This window comes from Pholis gunnellus (assembly GCF_910591455.1).
Source record: "Pholis gunnellus genome assembly, chromosome: 24".
Taxonomy (NCBI): domain Eukaryota; kingdom Metazoa; phylum Chordata; class Actinopteri; order Perciformes; family Pholidae; genus Pholis; species Pholis gunnellus.
The window spans coordinates 3944975-3957527 of record NC_136551.1 but is presented as its reverse complement, the minus strand read 5'-3'; the positions used below and the strand labels follow the sequence as shown (position 1 = coordinate 3957527).

The 12553-nt window shown below is 48.1% G+C and overlaps 1 protein-coding gene across 1 annotated transcript in view; it reads left to right on the top strand.

Annotated features, from left to right (window-relative positions):
- Window positions 1-12553, top strand: part of LOC306715613 (receptor tyrosine-protein kinase erbB-4-like) — a gene marked incomplete at both ends in the record, with an annotated part of 174725 nt that overhangs the window by 88952 nt on the left and 73220 nt on the right. The window contains one exon of the mRNA XM_079186035.1: window positions 180-331. Within this exon, the coding sequence (XP_079042161.1) occupies window positions 180-331 (152 nt within the window). The remainder of the gene's footprint in view (window positions 1-179; window positions 332-12553) is intronic.

Below are 12553 nucleotides of genomic sequence, written 5' to 3'. Positions count from 1 at the left end.
AACACAAGCGCTTGCATTTTAATTCCATATTCTGGACATCTGCTGTTCTTTGGCTCGGACCGTCGAGGTTGAACTTTTTTTTTTTGGAATGTTGTCATCATAATTTACCGTGCCCACTCGCTGCCTACGACAAAATTGCCTTCTAAAGTGACACAACGTTCCCCGTCTCTTGTCTCCAGTTTGTCCCGGCACGGAGAACAAGCTGAGCACTCTGTCTGACCTGGACCAGCAGTACCGCACCCTGAAGAAGCTCTACGAGAACTGCGAGGTCGTCATGGGCAATTTGGAGATTACCAGCATCGATCGGAACCGCAACCTCTCCTTCCTCAAGGTACGATCGACGAAAATCCCCCTCTCTGGTTTGTTTACCTGTTTGTTGTTTCAGCGCCACGGACGGAGCCTCTTGTCTCCGTCCACTCATCGCAGCGATACGCCGCTAAACCACGTACAGTGGAGCTAATGATGAGGAGCACAGGTAGGAACTACTGTGGAGGAAATGTCCTTGAGTCGTCGCAGGCAAATGAGCGCTGTGAATGTAGAGTGCCATTCCTCTCCAACACAGTGCTCTCTTGGGTGTGGAGCTGTCATCGGCGCGGTGCTTTAAAATTCACTGGTGCTATACGGTCACATACTGTACCTGCCGTCCCTCCTCCCTGCTGTTTAATGAAGTGAGGTGGAGTCTAATTACTGGGCCAGCGCTATCAAATGAATATCATAAACAGTCCCATTAGGCCTGGCATCATTAGGGAAACAATTAGGCATCTGGGGGATTGTTAAGTGGATGTGAGGGGGGGGGGGGGGGGTCAGGATTCGGGAGTCATGCGGTTGCCATGGAAACTCTGTGGCTATCACGCTATTGGTCACAAGAACACGGAGAGACCCCCGCCCGATTGCTTAAAGCTGGGAGTGCCACACTGTGAGGGTGGGTAGTTTGACGATCAAACCATTTCATTGTGTGCGATTCGAAAGTGTATTTAAAAAAAAAAAATGACATTCTGAAAAATGAGCGCCTCTAAAATAAGACTTGACAATTAAATTTAGAAGCCACCTTTTTTTTGTAATAGCTTTTTATTCATTCTGCAACTATATATTGCATTGTCTGCGACGTGACGCGACACACAGTGGTTCACGCAAAGTTCAATGTCGGCGCGCGCACGCGTATCATCTCCACATTCCAACAGACGCGCCAGGTAGACGCGTGCACTCTGAGCTGCAGGCTGTGCGGGGATTGGCACTGAGGCGCTGTGGATGGAGGGAAGGAGGGAGAATAGAGAGATGGAGGAGGGAGGAGGGGGGGGGGGGGGGGGGAGAAGAAGAGCTAGAGGGTTGTCGCTTTTATGGCAGGCAAAAACAGCTGCTGTGCTAAAATTACAATGTTTAGCTACCGTGCCGCAGGGCTGTGTGTTTGTGCCTGCATATATTTGTGTGTATAAGGAAGGGAGCAGGGATAGGGCGCGACACAGGGCAGGGATGGAGGAGGAGGAGGAGGAGGATGGAGGGGGGAGCAGGGAGCGGGGGGCAGGGACACACAGGAGGACTTTTGCCTGGTGAGATGCTGACAGTTAGATGGATGAGGTGGCTCCGCAGCCTCCTCAGGTCCAGCTTTCTTCCGAAGCACATGTCTTTGACTTTCCCCTTATTCTCTGCCTCCCCTCAGCGGAGTGCGAGAGGACCAGAGGTGTGATAACGTTAGTTTTATAGCCCAGTCTGTATCAGATCTGGTTCAATTTATATCCTCAAATAAATCTGAGCGTTTCTTTTATCCAGCTATGAGGACCACATGGGTGGAGCTTGCCCCGTTGGGTTTTTAAAACGCACTGTCTTACTGTCTGGTTGCATTATTTCACCTCGACTGACCCGAGTTGACCAGCGCTGTCGACTGCTTTCCTTAGGAATTACTTGTGACTGCGAAACAACACAGTCTGTGGCTTTTTATGTTCATGTTTACTGCCAAATAATTAAATCTACACACTCGCGGAGGTCAGAGGTCACAGAGGAGGAGGAGTCCTCCATCTCCATTTGAGCCAGAGCAGGGAAAGAATCCGTGTTCTGATTTAGTTTTTAAAACTGTTCAGGGCTCCTCAGAAGTACTTTTGCTTGAGAGATGAAATGTTTTGTGAATGCAGGCACAGGTGTGTGAAGGCCATCACTGCGCTGTCTCTTGGCATCCCATCCCCCCCCCCACCCCCACCCCCACCCACCGCCCCCCCTCTGTCTGCTCTGCTGGCCGGCTCCCCTGGCCACTATCTGTCTGTCACTCTCCGAATGACCCATTTTCCCAGAAGTGAAGCGGGGAGCTGCGCCAAGTGGCCTGCAGTGGCCCACGACCAGCTAATGATGTCACCGAGGCCGAGGGACTCTTCATTAAAGCCGGATCAATCTGCCCGGCTAGCGCCGCGAAACACGTGGCGCGATGCCAGGGCCGCAGCTGAGAGCGGGGGGGATGGGGGGGGGGGGGGGGGGGGGGGGGGGGCGGCGGTCCGGGGGTCCGTCCCAGGACCCCGTACGGAGACGCACACGTCCCACGGTGTGCGTTTTAGAGTCTAAAATCTATATCGCAAGTTTGGGACAGAAACAATAAAGAGAGACGAATGACACGGTCACTGTGGTGTATGCTCTGTGTCGACATGCAGACAGAGGCACTCTTTACAGAGCTTATCTCCTTCAAACACCAGCCCAGAGAGACGGGAGAGAAAAGGAGAGATGCTGCTTTTTTTTTGTTTTGTTTTTTTAACAAGCACTCATTTCCAACCCTTCTCGGTAACGTGGCTCCGCGAGTTCAGTTCGGCACAGCCAGGCAACAGAGGTGGGAAGACGAGACTCCTCGCACCAAAGGCTTTCCCGCTTTCCTTGGGCTGTATTTTTCGGCTGCGAGTGAAAATTCTTGCGGCTCAGCTATTCTCAAAGCGTGCATCCTCAGAAAATCTGCCGCGGAGGCCGCCGCTTTCGGCTGCCTCGCCCCGCCTTCGCGAGTTACCGGTGCGCGCGTGTTGATGGACTTGTAGCGTGCCGCCGAGACGTTCTATTAGCGGAGGTGTTGAGTCCAAATGAGGTTACAGGATGCGCTGACAGAGGGTGACGGTTGCTTATCTAGGAGTGGAGATGTTCACATATTAGGGCAAAAACGTTTCATCCATGACTTCATCAGCTCCAGTGTGCAATCTTTACTCTTCTCCCGTGTCCTTGCTCTAACCTGCTGGGATCAGTGTGTTAGTCGGAGATTACTGCTTTCCCCCCCGTGCGTCATTATTCAGCACTCATCGGATCTCTCTCCGTCTCAGAGTGCGACTCCGTGCTATTAATTTATTGCGAGGCAGTAATTCAGACTCCACTCTGTCACACGTCCTGCACCCTGTCTGTCCTTCAGGGTCATTTTTTTTTTTTTGGCATAAAGACACTTCAACCCCCACCACCCACCAAAACACCTCTGGGAGGATTTGGGCCGGCCAAATGCGAGCCAGGCCTTGTGAGCCAACATTAGTTTTGGGCCTCATTGATGCTCTTGTGGCTGAATGGGAGCAGAATCCCCGCAGACAACGTCCAACATCTTGTGGGAAGTAGACCGGAGGCTGTTGTGGCAGCAAATTAAGCCCCATGGTTTTGGTTTTAGAAGAACGTCCCCGAGGTGGACCAGCAGAACTAGAAACCATATTAACGTGCCCCCTGGACTGGCTCCTAACGGCCCAGTGTTCATGTACTTTTAGCATTGTAGTGTATTGGAACGTGGTGTTTTTAAAGCCAGATTGTTTTTGCACGATTCTCTGTCTCTGTGTTGTCTGGCTCTGTGCTGCAGGAGACAAAAAGAGAGGTAGAGGACAAGTCCAGCAAAGGAGGTCAAGTGCTCCTCTCCCTCCCTCTGTTCCTGCTCTCCAGAAAGGCTGCCGCACAATGGCCGTCACGGGGCCACTTCAAAAAATAATGACACCGTGATCCCGAGCGGCGGGTTGGAGAGGGGCGTGCGATCCGGGGCGAATCGTACAGTTTCATTAGCCTCTGAACCAGTTGAGGAGCTCGTAAAAAGGTTGGGACTGTCGCCTGGAACGGGAGGCTGTTAGCGCCTCGCGGGCGCCCTGCAGCGTCTGCATAATTACAGCTCTTAACGCTGGGAAAATTAGCACCCTGCTCGCTCCAGCCAAGCACCCTGCCAGATCACAGTGGCACAACGCTGATGTACCTCATATACTGTTAATTGTGGGGTAGTGGAGGTGTCCAAGTCCGAGAGAGACGTACCACTTAACATTTTACATTGTTGTATTTGTTTTTCTTTTGATTTTTAATGTATTTGTTAACCAGAAGGGAAGTGAGGTAACTTAGACGTGAAACAAGTGTTTTATTAGATACTGCTAAAACCTCAAACGGACCAAATGTTTTTAGATTATTGCTGCTATCTAGCATATTTATAAGGCAAATTAAATATATAAAAGGATATTATTATAGACTTCCTTTCAAACGTCTTAGAGATTTGCCCATTTCTTCTGAGCTACAACTTGTGCGTCTGTTTACGCACCCACCACCGTCTTCCCTCAAGCCACACAGAGGGACAAAAACAAGCTAAAACATCCTGATGGCTGACAGATGAACCCAGACGGATCCCCCACACACACTCTCTGTCGTTGTGATTGTCCGTCAGGCAAACTGTGTGTTGTGACGGATAAACACCAGCTAGCATCGGGCATCCAAGCAGCAAAAGGGCCGTCTTTCTTCTGCGGTGCAGCAGACCTGACTCCTGTGGGAGCTGCGGCCTCACAGTTTGGATGTCGGGGTGTCTTTTGGCCTCCGGGGACGCTGGCTCCTGCTCATTAGTGGGCTCCTGGTTTGTCTCTGTGGCTCCACCAGAGAACTGTCCAGAGATGCCGGAGCAACAGAATACCTGCACACTCACATATGCATTAAGCACACAAGCACACACTTTTAAACATGCACACACAGCACCTGCTGTCTTGTATTGTCCTGCCCACTCATTCCTGTCTGCGTGTTGCGCGTCGGGTGTGTGCGGACGGCTGCACGCCATTTTTTTTTTTTTTGTCAGTCTGATCAAAGCAGACGCGGGCGCAGAGCGGAGGTCTCGGAGGTGAAATTAAAGTCTTGCTGCCTCCCCGGCGCGGATGGGGGGAAAGTGATTACCGTTAAATTAAAAGGTACGACCATAAAAGCGCGCCGCGGCCGGAACCCTCGCAATTCATCAAAACGATCCCACGGCTCGTCTTTTGCTTATCAAATTGTAAAATATTGTCCATGACACCGGCGTAACAGGGGCGTAATTAATGCACTGAATCAATTCAGAATCACTCTGCGCAGAGTGGCCCTGCTGGGATGCCGTCATTATCACAAATTATGGCGGCAGATGCACGGGGCCGAGAGGAACGGATAAAGCGCTTACGGTGTCTTTCTTTCCCTCCTCTACAAGCAATCCAGTTAGCTTCCTCTGAGCGTAAAGCAGCCACACCAGTGTTACTGTATCATCAGTTAACACCATTACCAGGTGCAAACAGTTTTATTAGTGAGAACTATATTAAAACTTCCTGAATTGTCCCTTGGCTAATGCAAATGCTAATTTGATGCTAATGCTAATGTGGGTTTAATGACAACATGGATGTTTGCATCTACAAAGAGGTAAATAATCGAAGACATCAATATATTTATACTCGTATTACTCCACTGACTGCAGCTCTGGCCGAAGGCGACATGTTTCCCTTCCATTACTGTGAGCGCGATGTCAAAGGTCACTGTGACCTCACAGAACTCATTTGTAGGCGTAGCTCAAGAATCCATATGCTAATTATGGCAATTTCCCACACATGTCTCATAGGATAAAATGATTTATTTTGCACAGACATGGATGTAAACTGCAACATATAACCGGTTGGGGGAGGCATGAAAACGCGAGGCGTGATTCTAGTTGTGTTTTCCGAGTGTGTAGCGGGGCTTTTCCTTCATTGTTGTTATGGCTACAACTTTTGGGGATTATTAGGGCGACCAGCAACCTGTGTCCTCTAAGTTCTACCTCGATAAGAAACCCAAACATCCAGGAAATCTGGGAAAACTCTGCGAGTACTAACAACTCGCAGAGAATAGCGGAACATACTATGGATGCATATTACATCACATCAATCATTCATACGAATTGTGCGATTGCATGTTTCGCACAGTTTACCCAACAAAATGTAAATGTCCTCGATTCTGTAGAGTTCCATTGTTGATGAAAGTGGCGTGTTTGCATACCAGCTCCAAGTTGCGCGTGACGTGCGGCGCTAAACATGTTTGATAGTCTCTCGCTTTGGCACACACGCGTGTGTTATTATCCCTGAGGGAAGGACGGCGGCACAAAGAGAACACAAAGAGCCGGAGGAAAATCACATTCGCAGAGAAAGTCAAGAGAGTTGTTTTCCTCTCTTATAGCAGACAGAAACATCTGCATCTCTATCTCAAATCACCCTCGACTACAACATCGTCAATGTGACATAAAGCAACAATGTAAGCCGCTCTATGACGTCACCAAGGGAAATATTGCACTTTTACAAACATGAAATCCGACACTTCGTCGTGCACCGACAGCTGGAACCGCAGCAGACTTTGATGGATGGTGGAATACGTTTAGCTCTAAATGCCACCGCTAAATGGAAATTAGGAGGCGTGAGCATCAAGTGCGGGTCATGTGTGCGGCAGGGTGTTGGCATTTTTTCAGAAGTGGGGCTAAAGACCCCAAAATGTGAGGGCCGGGACAAGCCCAGCGTGTCATCAGCGGTAGTATACCTTTAATACGGGTCTGCTATTGTTGTCCTCCTGCCTCCATTAGTGCTTCTTATTCAGCCTGATTTAAAGTTTCTCCCAGTGCAGTCTTATTAGGAGACATGTGCGTCACCGGTCGTGCCATTTCGAGCCACCCGGCCTTCCCCCCTCTTGGCACAAGGAGAGCACAAACGAGGTGAGATAGATGTTCGAGGAGCCGACTTTAAATTCAAAGCATATAAATGTCTGAAAGTTATTGTTTGAGGAAGGTTCTGTCGATCGGTCCACCGCTTTGGTTCCAGCCTGAAATATCTCACGACCAAATATATTGGCACGAAGCTTTGTACGGACGTTCATGGTCCCCGGATAATGAATGCTAATGACTCGAGTGATCAAATGATTTTTCACCTGCACGTTCATCAGCGTTGTCCTCTTATCTGTGGCTGCGGGGGCCTGGAGCTATAACCGCCCGCTTCCCTGGGAGCCAACACTGCTGGAGGCCCGAGGTCACAGCCGGGCCAGTTGGAGGGAAGGGAGGCACAGGAGAACCAGGACTGATGCGGATCTTTAGCACACGAGTCGGTGGAACTCGTGGAAACACGCACGGACATTTTTGTCCACACTGGCCGCCGAAATCATCAAATTCAACTTTAAATGACTGTTATTCCTAGTTACTGTCAAGTCCACGCCCTTTATTATCACCTAGTGTATCGTACATTCTATAAGTATGTATGCAGGTAGAACACATCTCAGGAGCTGGTTACGTAAACTGGCAGAAAACCTATCTTCTACTCGGTAATCCGCTCTGCTGCTGGATGCCCGCGGACGGCTGGAACCCACAGTGTGAAAAGTCTCTTTGTTTCAGCAAACAAAGTTTTACAGATAATATTACATTTTAGTGCCGTCGTATTTGTTTTTTGCCGGGCGGCTTTTCTCTCTCTCTCTCTCTCTCTCTCTCTCTCTCGCGCTCTCTCTCTCTCGCTCTGCTCCTGATCCAGTCTGCAACCAAAAGCCCGAGAGCTGAACAGAACAGAAGACTGCAGACGTGCATCACTCAGGTCTTCAATAAGTTATTGAGAGAGAAGCCAAAAACAAGCCTGAAAACATAGGATTCATATCTATAGCTAAAAAAAAAGGGAAATGTTTAACGCAAAGCGCAAATATTACACGGCAAAAAAAATCCTGGAGATCCTGAATACGTATGAACGAAGCTATAAAAAGTAAAAATGGCTGCCATAGTGATGAGCTTTACCCCCATATGGAGAAAGGAGATTATTTTTTTTTATAATTGCTGATGGGCTAAGATATCGTGGGCATATGCACGGGCTGGGAAGCAGCAACCACTTGGGCCTCAGACGGACTGTAAAGGTGCATTCCGTCTTTTCACTTAGCCGGCGTGCTGCAGCCAAATTGAGCGATCTTTGTGTTGTCATTTTTCATGTGTGATTTCATTATGTAGTCAATTTGATTCATATTGCAAAACCCACCCCGCGTGTGCACGCATGGATGCGCCTGTAACGTACACATACCGGTGCACGCACACACACACACACACACACATCCATCTCTGATTAGGGGAATTTGATTCCAGGGTAATGAAGTAGTTTACCGCCGAAAAGTGGTGTGCTTCATAACTGCTGATGATGCCACTGCCATCATTTTCGACTGAGGCAAAATGGCTGACAAATACCCTCCTTAACCAATACACACACAGACACACACACACACACACACATATGCCCACACTTTATAAAGAGACAAGACAGATCAAATCTGACATGGCTGTAATCAGTCCCACAGCTGCCTGGTGTACCTGGCCGCAATCTATTCACAGTCTTCTACCGTTTTGGTGCACCAAACGGTAGAAGACTGTGAGAGAATAGTTACGTGTGAATATAATGGTACCATGAACATATGATCATGCATGTAGGAGTATATAGTAGCATTTTGGAGACATCCACAATCTTCCACTCCGGGAATTCATATGTATTTGTCGTCTTTCCCCCGTCGCCATTAATTGTCCAAGCAAAGTCTCCCGATTGGCCGCGTCCCAGCTCTGCGCCGGGCCTGATCATCAATCACTTGGAAGGGCCGCTAAGCACCTTTTCTCCCCCGAGAGAAGTGAACTGACATTGGTCCTCGAAGGCCGCTCAGCTCCCCCCTTCCTCCCCGCTCTCCCTGGAGTCGTCGTCGTCGTCGTCGGGGCCCCTCCTCCTCCCCCTCGGGGACCCTGCCAGCCCTCAAAAATCTCTGTCCTAAACTGGGATGACCATGAATAATGAGCATCTTAACCATGAGATACAGGAGCTAGGTGCTATAGGAGATAACATGCCGCTCACTATTTTTATTCCCCCCCCCCCCCCCCCCCCCCCACACTATAGCTACTGTCAAGCGAGCAGAAGCCAGCCTGTGGCTGACGTGCACTAGCTTTGTCACATAACTGCATTATGTAGGGTCCCCAAAGGCTACAGCATAATGCGATACGCCACGCGACTGTTGCTGGGATGCTGCAACAGCCCTGCCTCATGAGTTATGTATTAATGTTTTCACTGCGGCTGAAGGATCAGATACTGTACCACCGCTGTCACTGTTGTAGTTTGGCCGGCTAATGTGCGGCAAACTTTCCCCTTTGGTAATTTTGATTTCAGAGTCAGGGTCTTTTACTGTAAATGCGTCTTGACAACACAGACGCCTCACGGACGCCCGCTCGTGAAACAGGCTCATATGAGATTGTCGGGGCTGTCCAAGACAATAAATATCAGCGCCGAAAGCCAGTAGCACAGCAGCTGCTGGAAGCACACACACACACACACACACACACACACACACACACACACCAGTGTGTCATCCCAAAGTCATTGTCAACGCTAGCTGGCAGTATTGAAACTGAAACATGTCAGTGTTTGTATCTGACTCTGAAAACACGTCCAGCAGCAACCTGGGTATCGTGATCCATCATAAGAAAGAGACAAACTTCATTGCATGAATCAATGTTATTACATTGTAATTACTTAAGGAAATTGCACTTAGAAAGTTCATTTCCTTTCCTTTTGTACCATCACATTTGGTCTCCTCTCTCTTTACTTAACATCTAAATTAAGAAAATGAAGAATAAGAATCCTTGAAGATGAGTGAGCTCCAGACTTTTTAATAAATAATAAATATCACTAAAGTTCACCTTCTTCCAACTTAGACGAAAACTGGTATTTTTTTTCACAATCCCGGCTTAAACAGTCGATGCTCCTCCACTGAAAGCCCGTCCAACTGAAGTCCTTTGATTGAGCCGAGCAAGAAATTAACTTTCCCTTTTCCCCTAATGCGCCGGTGGAGAAGCTGAAATACCTTTAAAGGGAGTGGATTTCAAACCGCTGCGCACCACCGACATGAAAAGTTGTGTGTGGGTTCAAAACGCTCGCTCACCATTTGATGTGGTTTCCGTTTTTTGATGTGAGCAAAAAAAGCCCCGCCTCCCCACCCCCTACCCCCCCCCACACACACACACACACACACACACCTGCAGACTTTTCACCCTGTTGATTCATCTCAGCGGAGTACCTCAGGGTGCCTTCAACCAAACTCGAGATGTTTCGCACAAAAAGAAATCTCCCGCGCTCTGCGCAAATACCTGTGCCTGAATGACTCACTCATCTCCACGGTGACATTTCATGCAGCTGGATTTTCATTTATTTCAAAGTCAATGGCCCTTCTCTCAAAGGCCTTGATTTTTCCTTTTTTTTTTTTTTTTTTTTTTAAGCAGGATTTCTCTAAAATCTTGAATGTCACACCCGAGTGCTCTCGGCATACTTAGCAGCCCAACAGTCGCACGAGGTGAAGGAGTGCACGCGGCGCTCTCACTGAGCTCGTTGAAGCGAATTGGTAAACAGGTCCCTGCCCGCCCATTAACTTTGCTGCCGTGTGGAGGAGTCAGATTGCGCCGGCGCTCCGGTCGGATCAAACTGTTGAGAGACGCCAGTGTTGCCGCTGACATGCGCCGCTGCACTCTCCTTGACTCACTGGCAGAGTGCTCTATATGTATGGAAATGAGCCATAATCACCATAATATGTGTCCCATCTCTTGTATTTTATAATGGTGTCATTATACTTTTTACCTTGCATTATGCCTTCTTCTTCCCCCCCCCCACACTTCCTCCTCTCCTTTCCCTCTCTGCTGTGCCCTCCCCCCCCTCCTGTTCTTCCTCCTTCACCGAATCCTTCCTCCTCCTCCTCCTGCTCTATCTCATGCCATCCACCTCATTTAGTCTCTCACTCATCCAGATGACAGGAACAGGTGCACTATTAATTATGCTTTGAAATGAATCTCCTCTGTGCTCCACTTCCCTTCCCCTTATCATTGTGCACTTCCTGCAAATGCCCCCACTCCACTGCGCCTCCTAACCCTCAACTCCTCTCTTGTTCTTCTCCATCCTTTTGCTTTCCAATCGTCCTCCGTCTGTGGTGCCGTTCTTTTTGACTCTCGCTGTCTAGTATTTTGCCTCCTACAATTTTTCCGGGTGTGCCGTGTTGAGATTGCGAGTTGTCTGTGTCATTATCTCCAGATATCAAACTGTTTTTTCACGTGGCCACGTCCTAACTATCTCATTATCTCAAACACAGCAACGTAGCCGTTTGTGGTGCTTATGTTTGCTATCCCGAGATAACAATTGAATTACATCGTTATCTCGAGGTATCAAACGTTGTTTTCTCACGAGCGTGACTTAAATACCTCATTATTCTGCGATAACAAAGGCGTGTTTTAGTTTATCTATTTTTTTTTAGATATAGCGGCTTCACCCCGCTGAAGTTGTTTTAAGAGTCTATCCAAATCGGCTTAGCCTGATGAAAGCGAACTGTCAGAGAGAGAGACCAGAGTAGATTACATTTGAGGAAATAAATAAGAGAGAATTAACTCCGCGGTGGATACAAACCCACTTGGATCGAGCCCTCAGTAGCGTCGTGTTGGATCACAGCAAAGTACAAATCTAGACATAATGATTTATTTAGGTCGCGAGAGTGAGACGTACAGATGGGCGCCAAATTACATCAATAGAAGGGTTTGAGAGCTTCAGGTTTTTTTTCTTCAGGTTTACCGTTCATTTGTTTTGCCCATCTGTACGTTTTACAGCTCGAGGAAAACGGATGTAAAGGTTTACTCGAGTCATGTCTGTACTTAAAGGTGCAGCGTAGGGAGTCTGGGGATCTATGAGCAGACATGGAATAAGATATTATGTGTTCATTAGTCTATAATCATCTGAAACTAAGAATTGTTGTGTTTTGGGCTGAGAATGAGCCCTTCGTATATCTACAGAGCGGGTCCTCTTCACGGAGACCACCATGTTGCACCGCCATGTTTTTCTATGACCCCTGGATTGTGAACCGCTGGATGTGCAACCATTGCTGCTCCTTACTTCTTTATGCAGAATATCTTTTTTTATCTTGTCGTAAATAAGTCAGGTTTCCGGTTTCGTGGCCTCAAAGATGACTTTCTTTCCTCCACATCTTATTCATCTTACATTCACTTTGAATGTCTTCACCTTGATCCTCTTGAATGTTGACCAATCGGCCGCATTAAGAGGGGTTTTTCCAGTAGGTGGAATAAAAGGTGATTCATAATACCCGTAATATTCAGGGTATCGAGATTCAGAACGTGCAGCAAATCTCTCTTAATTCTTCCACTTAAATTCTCTAATGCAGCGTTTTTCCTTCTGAATCTGGGATGAAGCCCCGAAGGCGAATCTTGGGAAAATTACAAAATTGTTATGCAAATCTATCGGCTGCGTTGGCAATGTTTCCCTGAGTATCTGCAAAATTAAAAAAAAAATGCTGG